Source organism: Pungitius pungitius, chromosome 14, assembly GCF_949316345.1.
Source record: "Pungitius pungitius chromosome 14, fPunPun2.1, whole genome shotgun sequence".
Lineage (NCBI taxonomy): Eukaryota > Metazoa > Chordata > Actinopteri > Perciformes > Gasterosteidae > Pungitius > Pungitius pungitius.
Window position 1 is genome coordinate 2824373 of NC_084913.1, and position 19246 is coordinate 2843618.

Consider the following 19246-nt stretch of genomic DNA (forward strand, 5'->3'; position numbering starts at 1 on the left):
CGCCTCAAAACCTTTAGGAATGATGCTCTCTCAAAACCCCTCCTCAAGCCGTCTCCTCAAAACACACACACATGCAAATTCATTTGCACCCCACCACATTCACAAGCAGGCCCCCGTACACCCCCCCCTCCCCGCCCCCCCCCCCCCCCCCCACACACACCCTCTAGACTGTCTACTCAGCTCTTACTTCGCCATGGAAGCTGATTCCGTCCTCTGGATGAACCTTTACCCGGGACCCTGAGCTCAGAGGGGGCTGGATTAGAAGGGGGCGCGAGGGGGGGGGGGGGTTAAGTGAGAGGGGGTGAAGATGGATGGATAAAGAGAGAGAGAAAGATAGAGAGAAAGAGAGAGAGAGATTTTGCATCAAATTATGAAGCAGTTCAGTTGTCGAACATGTCAAAGTAGACACCCGTAAACCCCCCCCCCTCCCCCACACACACACACACACTCAATCCAACCACACACACACTCTGCTCCTACCCCATCATACACCTGTTCCCTGCTCTGTCCCAGCCTGCCCTCCCTCCCCAGCAGCATTCCTCCAAACGCACACCAACATCTTTGATAGCTCCAGCAAGTCGATGAATCTGCATCGACACACCTCTCTTGCGGTGACGGATGCCAGATCCAGGATCTGCAATCAGCGCAATGCCTGTACATCCTCGACATGAAATACGGCTCTGACACCCCCCCCCCCCCCCCTTTGACGAGACGAGTCAGCGCCTCAGACAGGCTGCAGAGCCAAGGCCTCGTCTCACCCCGTCATTTTCTGCCCGGAGGTGTCGGGACTTGTTCTGGAGACGCTGTGTGTTTGAGGGAGGTTCGCTCTTCGGTCCCATCGTGCACAGCAGCGCACGTTAAACCAAACGCACAACCAGAAAGTCAGGCTCCGGAAGGCTCTCAAGATTCCGACTGCTGGAAGAGCTGGCGGGATACCAAGGCCCGTTTCGTACTTGCTGCTCTTCGACCAGGTCCTCCTCTGTTTGGGGACGCAGCAGAAAGTCATATTTTTGCCAAAGCAAGACGGCTGAACCGAAGGTGTTACAGTTTGTTTTGTTGTGTCCGAGGGGGCGGTGAGAGCGAGTTCACCTCTGCTTGATCTCCCCCCTCTGTTTACATCGACCAACCCCATCCCCCTCTGCACCCCTTGTCCCTCTGCGGGCCGGGGCCGTGGGTGTCCAGGGCTCCAAAGTCCAGGCAGTAACAATAGCCGGACTGTGCCGCCGTCCCGAGTCCCGGTCCCACACAATGACCACGTCCATGTTGATTAGCGCGGGGGCGGTGTCGGAGGGGCTAATAGCTTATTACGCAGTGTAAAGTGACAGTGTGATTTGGACAGGTGCCAGGAAACTGGCCCAATTAAAGGAGAAAGTAGAGGGGGGGGCAGGAACTTACATTCCCCCTAGCTTCGGTCTAATTCGCCCATGACGAGTTTCGCACACCCCTCCGTCGCCGAAAATATTCTCCTGCTCTGTTGTTTCCAAACACACGTTAAAGAAACCCCAAACACACTCGTGGGCCGAGGCACCGCTGTACCGCCCCCCAGCAAACAACGCCGTTTTCTCGTTGATGCGGCCGGAGAAGGCCAGTGGGGATTCCTTCGATTGTAGGACGAACGAAAACCAAGAGTGCCGAGACCCAAAAATCCCCAAACTGCCGAGCTGACAAGACGCTGTCATGTCTGAAAGGGTGTGGTCGATGCCCAGGGAGCTTTTCTGTGGCCCCTGGCTGAATTCTCCCTCCATCTCCCACTGAGCAGACCTCGTGGGTCCAAATAAAAACCGATGTCCTCTACTCTCCCAGTCAACCATCACCTTCGCCGAGTCATGGCGCTGGCTGACAGTGGAGACACAATACTTCGCCCATCGGTGGATAAACCGGAATAAAGCCTTTGTAACAAAGTGTTACTGGGATTTTTTTCTCAATGGGATGTGGAGTCTGTCAGTTTGCTGTTCAAGCTCTGGTAGGAAGAGCGACAGAAGGGGTTAATGTAATCCATTTCATTGGTGGGGGACTCTAATAACTGTTCTCCCCCTGCGTCTCCATTGGCCCGCGGAGTTTCCATTGTGCTGCCCGGTGCAGGTGTGGGACATGCTTTGTTGATCCTAATCCCCCCGGCAAGGGGAGAGGCTTTGAGTGTGTTTGACGTACCCCACCGGCGGGCCCTTTGCTCCTCGGCCGCCGAGCAGCCACCGTCTCCAGCGGCCGCTCATGGGATCCGACAGGCGGAAAAATAATGAACAACACCTCAACCCGGAGCTGACCTGGCTCCAATTCACCAGCTCCACACGAGGGGTAAACGAACCACTTAATTGAGCCTTCCAGGATCAAATCATACTCAGGACCCCCCCCGAGCCACCCCCGCGATCAACCCTCACCGCCGCCGCCTCCTCCTTCCTGGACACGACCCATCAAGATGTTTTCCGTCACACATTCTTCTGCTTCTTTCTTTTGTTTTAACACTTCTAACATTACGCTGATAACGCCGTGTTTCTTTTTCGCAGAGTAACACTTTAGCCGTAAGACATTTAGTTGTTTCACAAGGTGGCACCTGCTTTGGACTTTATTGGAATTCTAGGGACGTTTAACTGGTTATGATTCAGTTCCAATCAAATACTGATGCTTCCATGTGAGCCGGATGAGCAATCAAGACCATCAGCAGGAACACCGGCTCTTATTACGGAGTTATTTGTGATGCTTGCCATTGGGTTCCATTCCCTGTAAAATTAGACAGATATTCTACGCATAGTTTTACCAGAAACTCGTCGAGGTCGCCTTCGTCCTGGGCTCCCAGCAGCAGCGTCTCCTCTTCCTCCTACGGCCAGGAGACAACACCAAACCCCCCAATTTAATCCACTACTGATTCAAATATGAATGATGACATACGACAAAGGTCCTCCACTAGACCTCAGTTGTTAGTTACATGCTCTGATAATCATTTGAAGTATGAAAGTAGAACATGCATAATTGTTTAACCCTAAATCACAACCTAGTCCTGCAGCTTTGAGAGCAAACCCCTTCGTCCCAGTCGGGACACCTGGGACTCAGTTGCCTGACCACCAACAGGAAGTGACAAATGAGTTGATTGTGAACTTCAAACTGACTCTGAAACACTTTTGGACTTTGAGCTTGAGTGTGTTAAAGCGATAGAGTTGTAGGGTCCCCGACCTTCCTTGCTGACCTTATTTAACATGGCGGTCGGAGGTCCCTGGGCGGCGTGGATCCTTCACGTGAAGCGCGCTGACGGGACCGAACAGTTGCTTTCTGTGCTGCGCCTCAGATGTTTCTCATTAGCGCGGCGCGACCTGCTCCCTGTCCTTTATCAGCAGAACAATTTGGGTTGAGGGGTCCCATGGGGTCGTCCTGGGACACAACCCTACAGTATACAGGAAAATGGCACCCGGGGTCAAACCCGCTTCCCAGCTGGACCAACAATGGGCGCTTTTCAAATGTCACCCGATAGAGCCGAGCGGGGCGCAAATCAGGAAGGGGGGGGGGGGGTGTCGATATTCCAGCCGAAAAAAGAAGGTGATCAAACAGAGCCGTTCTATTCATCAGACGGCACTGTCTGCCAGACAGAAAAAAACGTTTTGGGCCAATTGATCAATGCACAGAACCGCGATGGAGGAAACTGCCACAGAAGAGCGTCAGAAGGAGGTGAAGTGAACACGCTCCAAAAGTCAATATCTCGCTGTAAAAATGTAATTTAAAAAAATGAGACGTTGCTTATAATTCACACTAGTTCGCTTCTGCACACGACAACACAACAATATGTTTTTAAGAAGAGAACTTAGAGAACTGGTTTAAAGCATGATTGAATGAAAATGGGCCACAAGAGCCAATAACAAGTTTTATTCTCATCAAATGACAGTTGTGTTGTTTTTTTTACCCTCTTGTGAATAAAAGAGATTTCCACACTTTCACCAGTTGTTTCCATAATTATGCAACAGTTGAATTCAATGAGGTCCGAAAACAACAACAAAAAATGAACAGCGCCATCATATCAATTTCACGGCACAAAACTGCCAGCACCTTTCAACACATGCGTGGTGTGAATCCTAAACTGTGCCCACAAAATAAATGATTAAATCATCGTCTTTAATCTGCACGATGGGTGGCAAATGTCTGCAGAGGGAATTTCCCGATTGCGTCGTTCTTGTGGGGAACAAAGCAAAATGGCCTCCTCTCAATTTGGGGCAAACGCTGTCGGAGGAGGGAGACAAAGGGGAAGCTATGACCCCCATGGTGGGAGGGAGGGAGGGAGGGGGAGGAGGGGGGGGGGGGGGGGGGTATCTTCACCTCTCTTCAGAGAGCCCCTAATTGATACATGGGGATCGGCATGAAGGACCGGGGACAACAGCTCCATTGTTTCTCTGGTTTCTGGATCAAGACGGCTGTCAACCGCAGTGTCCTCGCAGGGGTCCCGCCCGCTAACTTCAACTTTCTCTCTTTGACAAAGTAGCTGTGATATAAATATACATTAACATTAAATTCTGCGACAAAAGGATATCTTAAAGTCTTGTTATTTTGAAGGTTGAGTTTCATATATTTTTCCTTAAGAAAAAAAAGTTTTGTATTTTTTTAAATCACAAAATAATGATACTGTGATCAGTAAATATAACATTATTATAATTATTATTATTATAATAGGAGTATATCAGACTTTGGCAAAAAAAGGCATTTTTTCATCATTGTTTTGCTGACTTTAATACTTAATACTTTAATACTAGATTTTTCACAGGGATCTTTTTAAGAAAACAAAAAGAAAAATCACGGTGCTATAAAATACAGAAATCCTCACTCCTCTGCATTTCTATTGAATCATTGCCTCAACAAAGGAGGGAAGCTGACTGTGAATGTTTATGTCACTAACATCAGAGATCCAACAGGAAGAGAAGCTGACTTACTGGGTTAAATCACTATGATGAAAAGGTTTGAGAAACACAAAAAGATAATTAAGAAATAAGTCGTACTGGATCCTGAACACGGAGTCAACTTTGATCTCTGTGATTTAAACTGTCAAGCTGCACACTGACGAGCCCCCCCCCCCCCCCCCCCCCAACACGAGCACCTCTCGTAGCTTCACGTGGGTTCCATGCAGATTAAAGAGGCTGCATCGGGCTGAAATGCAGTGGAAGCAAGTCGAAATGAGAATAAAGTAAATTCATGGGCGTGCATTTAAATGATGCAGGACAATAGAATAGAGACCACATGATATTTATTAATAGTCACAGTTGAAACTGACTGGAAGCTGTATGCGCTGTATAAAGATAAAAAAAAGGACAATAGATACAAAAGCCATTCAATGATTGCCACACTGAATCCTGAGAGAAACCATGATTTAGCATGTAGTTTATGTATATATATATATCTATTTATATTTGTATCTACGACAGGTTTTAGTGACACTGTTTTCGGCGTATTTTATGTATCATTCGCTTCTGCTTTAATCAAAATATGTTCAGAAATCCGTAGAAAAAATGCCTATCAGCATAAATAGCATAAATAGTCACAAACTATTTTTTTTTTCTCATAATTTACAAAAATACACATTTATAAAGTCCACGTGTATTTACATGAGCTTTAGTGCAGTCGACACGGAGGATGTAAAAACCAAGGCAAGGCCCCTCGGGGATCAAATCCGTATTAAAAGGAGCTGTTTCTGCATTTGGAGTCGGTCTCAATGAAGAGGTGTTCTGATCGGACTTTTGTTTTGAGGTAACGGCGGTCTCACAGAGGCAACTTTGGCAGATTTTGAGTTGATTATGAATACAAATAATCAGTTTGAGCATTTGAAAATCAACTGCAAAGCATTTGGCCGCTCCAAGGAAACATGGGGCTAGATTTGGCAAAACTGGCAAAAAATATATATATATATATGTGTATTTATATACAGCGAAAAGATAAAACATTTGCATCTTAAACAGGAGAGAGTGGCTTTGACTGCGAGAGTAGAGAAGCTCTCTGTTGAAACTGCCAAATAATGTCAAACAGATGCTCAAAATATTACACAAACAGTGGTTTTTACTTTACAAATAGAAATGAAAACAAAAAAAAACAAAAAAAGAATAAAAAGATAAGTGCTCTTTTTTTTTTTTTTGTAGGACTTTCCGGCCGGTGTTTCTTCGAGTGCTCGTCAGGCCGAAAATCAAGCTGAGCTAAAATACTCTCCGTGACCTCTGACCCCCCCTCCCCCCTCCTACAGCTCGGCCCCCTCCCGGGGGTAGATCAGGCTGTTCACGCTGAAGCTGTTGTAGAAGTGGCCGTTGAACTGTCCGCTCTGCCCGCCGCCGAACGCGTTGTAGTACACTCCGCGGTTGAAATGCAGGCCCTCGCCGTGCTCCGGGGGGCCGGCGGCGTCCTGCCCGCCGCCGTGGTTCAGGTGGTACGGGCTCAGGGCCGTAATGTTCCTGTTCGACAGCTCGTTCACCAGCCCCAGGGGCCCCTGGCGGCCGGGGGCCCCCGAGCTGAGCGTGGACATGCTGCTGTAAAAGTTGTTGAAGCAAGGCGCCGGGCCGGGCGGCGAGGACGGCGACGAGCTCTTGTGGTTCTCGGCCATGGCCTCCATCCCCGGCGAGGGCGGCCCCAGGAGCTGAGGACTGTCCGGGGGCTTCAACGAGGCCGCCGCCGCCGCCGGCCTGCCGTCCTCCACTTTTGTGGCCCCCGCTGCCGCCGCTCCCCCCACGCCGCTCGGATCCGAACGTCTTTTCCTTTTTCTGCGGAAGTTTCCGTTGTCAAACATCTTTTCACAGTTTGGGTCCAACGTCCAGTAGTTTCCTTTTCCTGTAATCAAAGTCGAGAGCGAGGACACGTTAGACCAGAGATGTCAAACTTATATAGAATATATCAAATATATCAAATAATGGAACTTAAATGTTCAGCACTTCCCCGTCAGGAATGTGTATAAACACGTTGTGAGGTAAAATAAGAATAACTTCTTCTTAGTTAAATATATAATAATTTCCTTGGCTGAACCGGTTAGGATTAAAAAAACAGCCGTCTTGATCCAGTACAATTCATGCACATTTAAGATTAAAGTAATATTTCTAGAACAAATAAATTAATCCGTACTCCTTAACAGGGGCGCTTTGATTGCTGTGTGTCATTACATAGTGCTGTTTAAAATAGTTTTGTAATATTGAATATTGAAGACATTTTCAGTATTTGAAGACTCCATTATTACATTTATTTTGATGGCTACAATATCTGAGATATTTCAAATACCGTTTTGCTTTTACAATACATTAAAGCTTCAGTTAAGAGTTTTTAAACTAATATTTGAACAACAATTTTTAGACTATCATTAAAAAAAAAATGTCCTTTTAGTAATTTGAAGGATGTAAGGAAGAAACAACATTTAATTGCTGTGAGTAAAGTGTCCTTAAACACAACACGTCGTTCACAATAGCCTTCCCCTGGTGCGTTCACGGTACCTGGGTCGTCCTCGTCCCTCGGCACCTTCTTGAAGCAGTCGTTCAGAGACAAGTTGTGCCGGATTGAGTTCTGCCAGCCGGCTTTGCTCTTCTTGTAGAAGGGGAAATTGTCGGCGACGTACTGGTAGATCTGACTCAGGGTCAGCTTCTTCTCGTGCGCGTTCTGGATGGCCATGGCGATGAGCGCGGAGTACGAGTAGGGCGGGCGCACCAGCTTCAGCAGCTCCTCCTGGCTGGCGATGGACAGCCAGCCGAGGTCGGGCCCCCCGAAGCCAGGTGAGTTGCTCAGGAACTGCCGCTGCGCGCCGTAGGAGGGCGGGATGAACGACGCCGTGTTGTTGCCGTGCAGGTAGGAGGCGGACGAGTTGACGCCCGGCCCGTTGATCCACAGGTACGGGTTCGGGGACGACGCGTAGTCCCCGAGGCCGTAGCCGGCGGGTCTCTGCGCGCCCTGGAGGCTCTGCTGGTGGTACATGCTGCTCAGGTTGTCGCAGTACACGGCGGCCATGTCGGCGGGGGCCTCCTGGGCGCCCTTGGGGGGCAGAGAGCCGACGGTAGGGGAGGCGTGGTGCTGGTGCAGGTGATGGGACTGAGGGTCGATGGAGTTCATCACTCCCCGCGGGAAAGGGAGGGAATCCCTGGAGGAAATGCTGGAGCGGTTCAGGGGGCCTCTGCCGGTGCTGCGCGGGCCAAACGGCAACAAGTGTCAGGGAGGATGGAGCCGTTTGGGGGAGTTTTAACAGAGTAAAACCCTCGACAGCAGCCCAAACCCAGGCACCAGATGATTCCCGGCAGCCAATAGACGCGCACGCTGCGTAACAAGGGGGCGTGGCCATGCGATGCCTCATTCGTGGGGTCAAAAAGCTCCCGGAGGTACACACCAGACCCCCCCCCCCCCCCCCCTCCCCCCCGCCGGGGTCAGGGTGTCTGAGTGTTCTCCTCCCTTGTCCGAATCAAAGGTTAATTTGAGCATTTTAAAGAAAATGGGACTCTTGTTATCAAAGAAAAATAAACAATAGGCAAGGGTTATTTTTTCAAATATTAAAAATCATTTAGCAAATGATCAATCCGTGTAATATTAACTTTTTGTCAATTATGTACAATACAACTTAGACAAAATAAGTGCTAAATAGCTACAAAATTATGATAAACCTCCAACCAGGACCTTCTCGCCACGGTGAGTCTGGTTTTTCGGGACACCAATAACCCACCAATACCTGACCAATAACCCACCAATCCCAACGGACCATAAAACACAATCATTTATTCAGGATCATCTTTCCAAGCTCAAATCCAAGCAGCAGCAGTTAACTCACGTCATTGCTGGAAACAAAGGATCAAGATGAATGAATTTCAGGTGGTAACCTTTCATTGATTAAAACGTGCTGCAGGTCCAATCAATGGACAGAAACTACTTTTTGGGAGGCAGACTGCTCCAACCACTGCTTGGTGGATGAGAAGACTGAGGCAGGAGCTTTGCGCTCTTGAGAGGGTTCTTCAGACACCCCCCCCCCTCATTTCCCCTACACCCCCTTCCAGGTAAACATCAAGCCAACCAGAAGAATACTCAACATGCTGCCGATCACCCGATCACATGTCCATTCACCGGCTTGCTTTCGTCATTTTCTCTCCTTACTCCGATGTTTTAAAATAAATAATACTTTCTTTCTTGCTAAATTATTTTTTGTATTCTTTTAGGAAGTATTTTCAAGTTCTCCTTGATAATGACATCAACATTTAGCTGTATTTAGCAGATTAAATCAATACTACTGGATCGTGGCGATTAGTCGATAAAGACGTCGCCTCGGTCTGCAGCTTGTGTCTAAGTGTCGTTCTTTTCATTCTCTCCGTGAAAGGATTTGTGGAGGCACACTGCCACCTTCAGCTGGCCTTCTTTCTGTGGGGAAATGAGAGTGGGGGGTGGAGGGGGGGGGGCATGTTCTCTGAATATTCAGTGTTTTAAATGTAGGACAAACCATTCACCACAAGATGGAGGCAGCTCACCGCTCTGCGTGGAGTCTGAAGAGCATTTCCACGAGGCATCGCTGGGCGGATCAGGCATCTTCAAGAGGATCACCATGAGGCATCTCCATCAGGATCACCATGAGGTATCACCATGAGACATCCCCATGAGGATCACCAGGAGGAATCTCCATCAGGATCACCATGAGGTATCACCATGAGACATCCCCATGAGGATCACCAGGAGGCATCTCCATCAGGATCACCATGAGGTATCACCATGAGACATCCCCATGAGGATCACCATGAGGAATCTCCATCAGGATCACCAAGAGGAATCTCTATCAGGATGACCATGAGGTATCACCATAAAACATCCCCATGAGGATCACCAGGAGGAATCTCCATGTGGATCACCAGGAGGCATCTCCATGTGGATCACCAGGAGGCATCTCCATGAGGATCACCAGGTGGAATCTCCATGAGGATCACCGGGTGGAATCTCCATGAGGATCACCGGGAGGAATCTCCATGAGGATCATCAGGAGGCATCTCCATGAGGATCACCAGGTGGAATCTCCATGAGGATCACAGGAGGAATCTCCATGAGGATCATCAGGAGGCATCTCCATGAGGATCACCGGGGGCTCGATGGCTCCTTCATCCAAAGACTGCCGTCAAACCCCTGAAATCGAATATGAAAATGTGGATTTGTGGATTTACTCAGGCGGCTCCTGGAGATCGAGAAGGTCTTTGACGAGGTTAAAGTCTTTGATCCTGGCATCAGATTCCAGAGATGCAATCGCGCCAATAACTTGCTCCCAAGACAGGAGCAAACTGTAATTGAAATGTCCTGATGTCTGCATATTTTTTCTCCGGGAGAGGAACCTTCTAATAACGTGGAGCCAGATCTCCTCTGAGCCCTGCTGTGAACACTTTGGTACTATCTGCCAACACTTCCCCCCCCCCCCCTCTCCAACCCCCGTTGTTCAGCTTCTGATGGACTGAGGTTTCTCTCTCTTTTCCACCGAGGTCTAGACCGCAGAGTAATGGTCCGCGCAGCACCAGGAGTCGCTCTGTCTGACTGTAATTCTTTAATACCGGGGTTGGCTATGACAATAATCCTCGTGGTTCACAAAAAACTCAAACGTATGTTTGAGAATCCGAGAGTCTGAAGCTCAGCGGAGAAATGTTTTGACGACCTTCTCTTGACTTTTTGGTTCTGCTGTCTGAAGAGCCCCGAAGGATGCAGCGTAGAAAATGCTCCAGTCTGTCCCCAATGAGAAGGGATTGGAGCATCCAGACGTCGTCAGATGTTCTCTACTCCTCACTTAGAGTGATTGAGGTGCAGCTCGGGTGCTCGTGGAGGTACGAGAGCCCCGAGAGGCCGGCGAGAAGAAGGAGTTCAGCTGATCCTTCTTCTGAGTCTGATCCAAAGCCGTTTTATCTGGAGAAGGAGGTTCAAACGGGATGAAATCCCACCTCCGTGCCCTCTAGACACAAAGCTACGTGGAGCTGTGTGGCCCTCTGGTGTCGGCGTTGGCACGTCACCGTGGAAACGCCACACAACTAGAGGCTTTTCAAAATAAACTTCCTCCTCCACAGGAAGTTGAGCTTAGGCAAAACCATCTTTAGCTTTAAGACAGTGGTTGACGTCAGAAACGAGTTAAATCACTTTTGACTCAAAATGTCAACATGCGCTAACCTGCCGCTATGAACACATGAATCTTATCGCCAAAATGAGCATTATAGCAAGAAACTTCTCGTCTCACACACGTCTCTCACACGTCTCTCACACATCTCTCACACACATGTCACACACACATGTCTCACACACGCGTCTCTCACACACGTCACACACACACGTCTCTCACACGTCTCTCACACACGTCTCACACACGTCTCTCACACGTCTCTCACACGTCTCTCACACACACACGTCACACACACACGTCTCACACACACGTCTCACACACATCTCTCACACACATGTCACACACACATGTCTCACACGTCTCTCACACACGTCTCACACACGTCTCTCACACACGTCTCACACACGTCTCTCACACGTCTCTCACACATGTCTCACACACGTCTCTCACACACGTTACACACACACGTCTCACACACCAGCTCACACACACGTCTCACACACACGTCTCACACACACGTCTCACACACACGTCTCACACACACGTCTCACACACGTCTCACACACACGTCTCTCACACGTCTCACACACACGTCTCACACACACGTCTCACACACACGCCTCACACACGTCTCACACACACGTCTCTCACACGTCTCTCACACACGTCTCACACACACGTCTCACACACGTCTCTTTTAAATGTTTGCAGCACAGAGGATCCTAAACAAAGCAGCATCCTACATGCTTTTCCCTCCCTTTGTGGAGGGTTGGAGGGATCCAGTTCCTTCTTGCCCGGCCTGGAGGAACACATAGATCCTTCCAGACGGAACACAAAGCATTGACATGTGAAGTGGGGTTTGAAGTCACTTCCTGCCATGACAAATGAGTCTTTCCTAACTTCAGTTCCAAAGTAATTTCCGTTCTTATACTCATACTCATTTCTCCCTGAAAGGATGCAGAGATCCGAGGCTGATGAACGTGTTGGTGATATTTCCTCCTCTGAATGGTTACGCTGTATAATCAGTCAAATCCTAATGTACACAAACATGGGGGAACTTTGCTCGGCTTTACTGCTTTACCTCTTCTGCTGTGGAGGGGTGTGGGGGGGGCAAAGCCCAAAAGACCTATTTGTTCCTGTTTCCCGAGACAGTCGGGCCCATTCAGCAGACGCACAAGCGCCGCCATTTAGCCCCCCCCTTTACCCCCCCCCCCCCCACCCCGGTCTATTTCTGTGACACATCCCCTCCGTGAGCCTACCTGTGTTGGGCCGAGCGGGGGATCATTTACACAGGAAGTAAACATTTGCATTCATCAGGGCCGCGGCTCGGCGGACGTGCACGAGATGTTTCTGCTCTCCGTGTTTATAATGAAGTCGCCTCCCGGGGGCCTGTGGGCGTCTCGCAGGAGGCCCGAGCACATGTCGCACTTCATCTCCCTCACAGAGGGGCAGCCAAGTTCCTCGTTCCTCTCCCCTCTCAGACGTCCCCCCCTCCCAGTTAGCTCCGCTTCGGGCGCCTTGAACGTCTTCTACTGTGCAGACGAACCCTTAATGGAGCCCTTCATTCAATTTCAGCTGGACCCCAAACTGTCCATCACCAAGTCGCCCCGCCCCCTTTAGGAACTTTATTTACTAAATAAACACCCTGCTGTGTTAAAGGCAACTTTTTCTTCATAACTAAAACTTGTTTAGACATTTCTAAGCTGCTTTCTTCCCCCAGTGTCTCCGGAGGGAATGCAGCGACTTGGCTTCAGTTTAACAATTAAATCTATTTAATTGTATCCAGAAACTTTGCCTTATGTTGTCAGAGAACCATATTTTCGAGAGAACAGCGTTTATTCTGCCGTGTGCGCGTTGAACCAGCCTTCACAGAAGGAGCTCTTCGTCTCCTCTCTTTTAAACACGAGCTTCAAGGACAAAGGAACGTACTCCAGTCCCTCTAAATGATTGTGTCATCCTATAACGTGGATGTAAATAACAGCTGAAATCATGTCACATTTCATTATTGCCAGATACAGCAGATCCTCTGCCCCCCCCCCTCTGTTTGCGATCCAGTGGATGATTGGTTCTGGGTTCGTGGCGGTTTGGTCTTCAGAGGAGAGAGGACGCTCTCTTTTTGGAATGTCGCAGTGCGAGCGGGTTCGTTCCCTCCAGGAGGCGCCGCCGTAGCTGCTCGCGCCTCTGATGCGCCGCCCGACTTCAAATTTGCAGCTTTGCAAGCCGAGTCTCCTCCGAAGCCTTTAAAAAAATTTTTTTTTAAAAAGAACTCGGCTCTGCCCGCTCGACGTGATGAGTGGGCCCGAGCGGAAAAGCCTGAAAGGAGCTCCGGCTAATGCGCCGAAACGACTAAACAACCAGGTCGCAGCTGCACGAGAAGGTACCGAGGAGGAGGAATGGGCCGCTGGTCCGTTCAGAACTCTCTCTCTCTTTATTCTCTTTGCCCTGATGGCTTTTTCAGTAACGACTTTGTGCCTTTAACGGCACAAACATCATTAAACCCGGGACATTGTTATTCTAATCTCCCCTCGTCTCGCTGAAACAGTTTCCTCATTGTGAGCCCTGCGAGGGAGGGAGGGGGAGGGGGGGTGTGGGGGCGGGGGGGGGGGGGGGGGGGGGGGGTTGAGGTGGTTTTGGTGGCTGCTTCAACTGGTGCCACCTGAGCGGGCATCGGCGTGCATAGAAACCTTGCATTTAGGGTGGTCTCCACCGCGTCCTCCTGGCTCTCCTCTTCATGTGGTCCCCCCCCCCCCCCCCACCAGCTCCCCCCCCACCAGCTCCCCCGCTTCCCCCCTCCACACAACTTCTCTCACAAAAAGGCCCCTCACAGGATGAACAAAGTTTCAATGGACCCCATTTGTTGACTTATCTGGCATGGCGGCAGTTTGCCTGTTTTGAGAATAAAAAAAGGTCTTTAAACAGTGTTTGTTGGGTGTGGGGGAGATGGGGCCTGCCCCCCCCCCCACAGACACACAGGAAGAGCCTCTGCCATCTCCTCCACAACTTCAACAGGTGCTGAGACGAGCCTCAATGACATCTTTGTACCAACTGGAAGAAGTTTGGAGTTCTAATAGCCCTCCTGGCAGGGACCTGCACCCCCCCCCCCCCCCCTCTGTGGGGAGTCTGAACGGGAGAAATCAGCAGTGACGGGGCGGGGGCCGGGGCGGGGGCCGGGGCGGGGCCCGGGTAGTTGGTTCGTGCCTGTGGGCTTTGCTGTGGGGATTCATGTGGGTTCCTTTAAGTCTCTTTCCCCTCCTCTACCTCCATGCAACCGAGACCAACTGACAAAGGCAGTGGGAGGGCGATCCAGGGGAATCAGGTGAGGGAGGGGGGGGGGGCAAATACCCAAATGCAGCTGATTGACAGGAACAAGCAGTGGTTGTCGTCTTGGAAACCGCAAAACTGAGAAGTAAAGGCTCAATGCTTTTGTTATACGTGGTGATAATAACGATCGGACACGAAAAGCTTCTTCTTCTGCGACTCCCTAAACGCGCAGAGCCGGACGTGTTACTGTGTCTGGAGCCGGTCCAAAGACCAGAGCCTCCGCAGCCCACAATGTGGGGCGCTGTGCGGATTCTGGGGACCAGGCGAGCCCAACTGGCCCAAACTGGCCCCACCTGCTAGCAGCTTCACTGGCCTGACTGGGGGGAAACACCCTTTTTTAGGCATTTGCTTAGATTCTGAGGATTTGAGGGAATATGACCTGCAATGTTCTGCCTGCTAAGTTCTGTAAAATACAGATAAAATAAAAAAGAACACGCTTTGTTTAGATAAATAAAGGTTTTTATTCACATTGTTTTAATCAAAATCATGGTGGTGAATTGACTCAAAAGATGTTGAGATCTTTTCTTCCATCATTCGGCCTCACTGCTGTCTCCTACGATGTCTTCTTTCTCTTCTTCCTCTTGTTCCGTCCTCCTCGTCATCATCTTTGAGCAGATTGCCAAACAGAGCGGCGGCCAAAGCCACGAGGCCAACAGCCACTACTCCTCCTCCAATCACAGCCGCTGTGGTTACCTGCACCTACATGAACATGGTGAGAGGTTTAGTGTCAAAGTTTTGCTTGCATTGCACATGGTGTTGCTTTCGCTGAGTCAGTTACACACACGTTGGAAGCTAACGTTAGCTCTTTCGCTTTCTTTTCTTTCGAAGAAAAAAAACAACATTAATTTGGTTTGGTTGGACATTTTTATATTTTCCTTTTAATTATTTGCTATACTTAGTATAAACAAGAAAGAAAGTTGGCAAAGCCCTTGTTTGTGTCGCCGTGGTTTTACTCATTTTATTGCTTCCTCCACTTTCATTTAATCTAAGTATTGATTTGTGATTTGGTAGTCAGCTACCTAAAGAGAGCCCATGGAACCCCCCAAGGAGACTAGAGGGAACTCGTTTTGACTAGGGCGATTAGAAATTTTAATCTAATTAATTAGAGGCTTTGTAATTAATTAATCGAAATTAATCGCATTTTAATTGCATAAATATTTGACCTGAGAACAGTGAGAAGTAATTTTTTTCACATGGATTTTTATTTTTGTTCAACCAATTCCAGCAGACAAGTGTAGCAATAGCATATTTAGAAATTTCAGAAATTCAGGTAGCCTATAGGTAAGTAGACCTTCTGTAAACTAGGTTTTTTTAAGTGGACCAATACTTTCAAGTACATTCAGAACATTGGTTATTTTTTCAGACGTGGACTTAGTTACCCTGGTCCTTAAACCAGTCATCTGGTGCAGTGCGGGTTGGGTGTGGGTCCTTGTACTCTGGTCGGGCTAACGTCCACGCTAGCTGCTAATTGTTGTGCGTTGAGGTGATACTTGAGGCTCGATGTGAATTCCTTGTTGCACAGCTTACACACAACCACGCTCTTATCGACGCTTCCATCCGTGTGTTTATTATAATAAAATTTCCCATTCACGGGGCCACCCGACACGGTCTCGTCAGCTTCTTTGTTCATGTTCACTGTGGTTTGTTGATGTCTGAAGTCATGAACGCTAGTTGGTGCTCCAGTATAATCGGTCCTCCGAAACTCATCCAGTGAGAAACGTTCCGCGGTGCAAAAAATAAGTGTAAAAATGCGTAAATTTTTTTATTTTTTGTGTAATTAATTAATCTTAATTCACATTGTAATTAATTAATCGTAATTAACGCGCTAAAGTCAGGGCCCTAGTTTTGAAATTTTTTTGTTGCTGTGTTCATTCTTCTAAATTTGATGTGTTACGTCTGCCTGCTAAACCTAAGACTTGGTCTAACAACAATTTTTTGGGGGGGGAATATTATCTGTGAAAACTATGTTATAACATATTCTCATGCTAAAAGAGTGATTTCTGTCCGTATTGAAGTGATGTGCAATGGCAGAAAGATCCAAGGTTCCCATATGCGGCCGTGTCTCAAGAAGTGCTTGAACAAAGGAACTCTGTTACGTAACCGTGGTTCTTATCTTATCTTGTTTTGCAATATTTCGTAGCTGCCACTGAGGATGGCATTCATGTGTGTGTTTAAAAGCTCACTGTTTTGACCGCTTGGAGACACCATCTCCACGGAGCACCATAATACGTGCTTTGACCTCCTGTATGCAAGCAATAAATGGACTTTTACAGCTTAAAAAATAGATGACACACGCTCCTTGAGTCTTTGCAGCACATTACTTTGTGAATCACAAGTGTTTCCGGGATCGTGTGTATGTGCCGAAATACAACATCGGAGTGAATTACAAATAATGCACCACCCACCTGTCGAGACTCCTCCTTTCCGTACCGCAGCCAGGTGACAAAGTGCTCGCAGTTGAAGCTGACGGCGCTGTACCCGATCCTCTCTCCCTCCATGCTGCACGCCTCCCTCACGACGACGCCGCGATCCCGAGGCTCCCACTTGTAATCCCACTGGTTGTTGACTTTGAAACGGTCGTTATGGACGACCTCCCAGATCTTGTGACGCTCCACCGTGCCTACGAGGTCGCCCGTCACCGCCCTATATCCAGAGTCACCTGAGTCAGGACAGAAGTTAAAAAAAGGGGAACTCTTCAAGGTTTTTGTCTTCACTCTTAGCGTATATTATATATTAGAAACATATAGGTGATTGGCTATATCACCTGAGGCTGACCTGTTAAAAGGGAAGTCTAATGACGAATGCAGCTTTTTACTCACCCGGAGTAGTCAAATGAATGACTTCGTTGTCACCGACGTAGAGGGCCCAGTGCTGATACGCTCTGCGGAAGATCTCGATCAGGTCCCCGGGCTGAGCGCCGCTACAGTACTGAAATGATATGAGAAACTATTATCATGAGAATAATAAACTTGGCATGTAGTTGGTGGGAAGCAGTAACGTGGTTCAGAAATAGATCAATGAGAAAAAAATATATATATAAGAGCAATAATCCTAAAACAAGCAGCGCAAAGGAGCCCAGCTTGAAAGATACAGCTAATTAGTTCTATCACATGACAGATGCCCCTTTAAACGTTAACACTCTTTTCTTGGTGGTGTGATTTGCTTCTCACTTTGACAACAATCTAAACGGATCCTGTATACAGCAACGGAGAGAAAGTGCAGAATACAGAAGCAGCTCTGAATGAGCACTGAACAGCAGCAGGGGACTCACCTGTGAAAGAGCCATGTCTTCAGCACCGGATCAGCAGCGAGTAACGAAGCAGGAGGCGCGCGGTGAATTTATTGCTGCTGAAGACCGAAACCTAAGCGCTACTATTGCTTACGTACCAGAAATGAAAACGAAAATGTACACATGATAATGCAAACAAGAGAAAGATTAGATGAGCTCATGGGCACACGCCTATTTAGTCATTGAGTGGACAAGGCGAGCCCCAAGGCTGCAGAGGATAACTTTCATTTCTTCAGTGGGTGCAGTCGTGCTGCTGCTAAGTTCTCTGGGCCAAAGTTTCAGGCCTTTGTGGTAAACAGATCTTATCAAGCCATTGTAACTCATCTTAAATGTCTACAATGAATAAATCAGCTTAGCCCACAGTTACACACCACTTTTAACAGATTAAATAAACCTTTTCTTCATCCCAGGTAATAAACAGTATCATTTAATACACATGAAGGGGACCTCTGATCCAAAGAGATGACTGCCAATAAGGAAACATACATGAATGTTAATGACTTTCTAACTATTTACACCTAAATTATCAATTCATTAATAATTAAAAAACTCGGTTGAGGCTCAGGTATTTATTTGGGAGGTGAAGGTTGGCAACAATGTTCTTCAAACCCTTTCATAAGGTGACAATGTGTCACAGCTCTTGGTCTGCGTGTTCTGGAGTTTCTCTCTGACTCCAAACAAGCAGCTTCAAAAAGCTCTCTGTGGGGATTGTTGGGAATATCAAAAAGTTCCCGAGGTGGGAGACCTGTGAGATGTCTCCTCAGGTCCTCATTGAGTGCTTAAAACAGGAAGTCCTCAATCAGACCAGCGCGTGGTTCACTGCGTCCCGGCAGCTCTTCAGGATGTCTGGAGAGATTCCCCCGAGTCAGAGCCTCTTATTAGATACAGCTGTGATGCTCTGAGGCCAAGAACCCTCTCCTCCTCCTCCTCCTCCTCCTCCTCCTCCTCCTTCTTCTCCTCTCTCTGTGTTTTTCCTTCTCGGTTCCGCTCTCTTCTGGTTGTCTTCGCCTCATTGGCTGCTCATGTGACCCTGAACATTCCACTCTCTTCCCGCCTGTCAGCGCCGCCTTTTACCAGCGCACCTGCTGAGCAGAGTGCCGTCACCTGCTGTCCACCCGGTCCATCCACCCGGCTCCTCCACCCGGCAGCTCCACCCAGCAGCTCCACCCGGTCCTTTCAACCAGCAGCTCCACCCAGTCCGTCCACCCGGCTCCTCCACCCAGGCCTTCTCTCCCATCATTCCATCCTCTCTCACAGCAGTCACTGTAATGAAAAACAAAAATCTAGAGATCATATTTATGATCATGTTTTGAAGTAGTCTTATTATTTATTTTCCTGAATGTTTTTCCTCACCTGCTTCACACCTTTCCCCTCATTATCTCTTTATTTACTGCCCCATTTTCCCAACCACTGTACTATTGACCTCTGACTGCTCTGGAGGGAGGGGGGGGGGGGGGGGCGGAGCTCCCATCTCATAGCGTCTTAATCCCGCCCCTGTGGACTACAGGACGCAGCGCTGCGTTGGAGGTCGGCCTTTGATCAGCTAATCCCTCCCCCCCCTCCCCCCTCCTCTTTTTACAGTATTG

At 48.6% G+C, this 19246-nt stretch overlaps 2 protein-coding genes across 2 annotated transcripts; both read right to left on the reverse strand.

Annotated features, from left to right (window-relative positions):
* Window positions 1-6199: 6199 nt before the first annotated feature.
* On the reverse strand, window positions 6200-8162 carry foxi2 (forkhead box I2). The gene is made up of 2 exons (XM_037486788.2): window positions 7434-8162; window positions 6200-6783 (listed from the first exon to the last, which is right to left on the reverse strand). Exons 1-2 carry the CDS (start codon window positions 8041-8043, stop codon window positions 6200-6202), a joined length of 1194 nt encoding a protein of 397 aa, XP_037342685.2. The 5' UTR covers window positions 8044-8162.
* A 6749-nt stretch (window positions 8163-14911) lies between these two features.
* On the reverse strand, window positions 14912-17777 carry LOC119227681 (phospholipase A and acyltransferase 4-like). Its single transcript, XM_037486683.2, has 4 exons — window positions 17643-17777; window positions 17191-17299; window positions 16777-17030; window positions 14912-15070 (listed from the first exon to the last, which is right to left on the reverse strand). Exons 1-4 carry the CDS (start codon window positions 17655-17657, stop codon window positions 14912-14914), a joined length of 537 nt encoding a protein of 178 aa, XP_037342580.2. The 5' UTR covers window positions 17658-17777.
* Window positions 17778-19246: the final 1469 nt, after the last annotated feature.

Bases quoted from the DNA above. Each gene is read 5' to 3' on its own strand.
- foxi2 (XM_037486788.2), bottom strand. From the start codon at position 8,043: ATGAACTCCATCGACCCTCAGTCCCATCACCTGCACCAGCACCACGCC. The intron at 6,784-7,433 runs GTACCGTGAACG...CTTTGATTACAG, and splicing joins GAGGGACGAGGACGACCCAG to GAAAAGGAAACTACTGGACG.
- LOC119227681 (XM_037486683.2), bottom strand. The intron at 17,031-17,190 runs GTGAGTAAAAAG...GTCCTGACTCAG, and splicing joins CATTCATTTGACTACTCCGG to GTGACTCTGGATATAGGGCG. The intron at 15,071-16,776 runs GTGGGTGGTGCA...ATGTTCATGTAG, and splicing joins GAAAGGAGGAGTCTCGACAG to GTGCAGGTAACCACAGCGGC.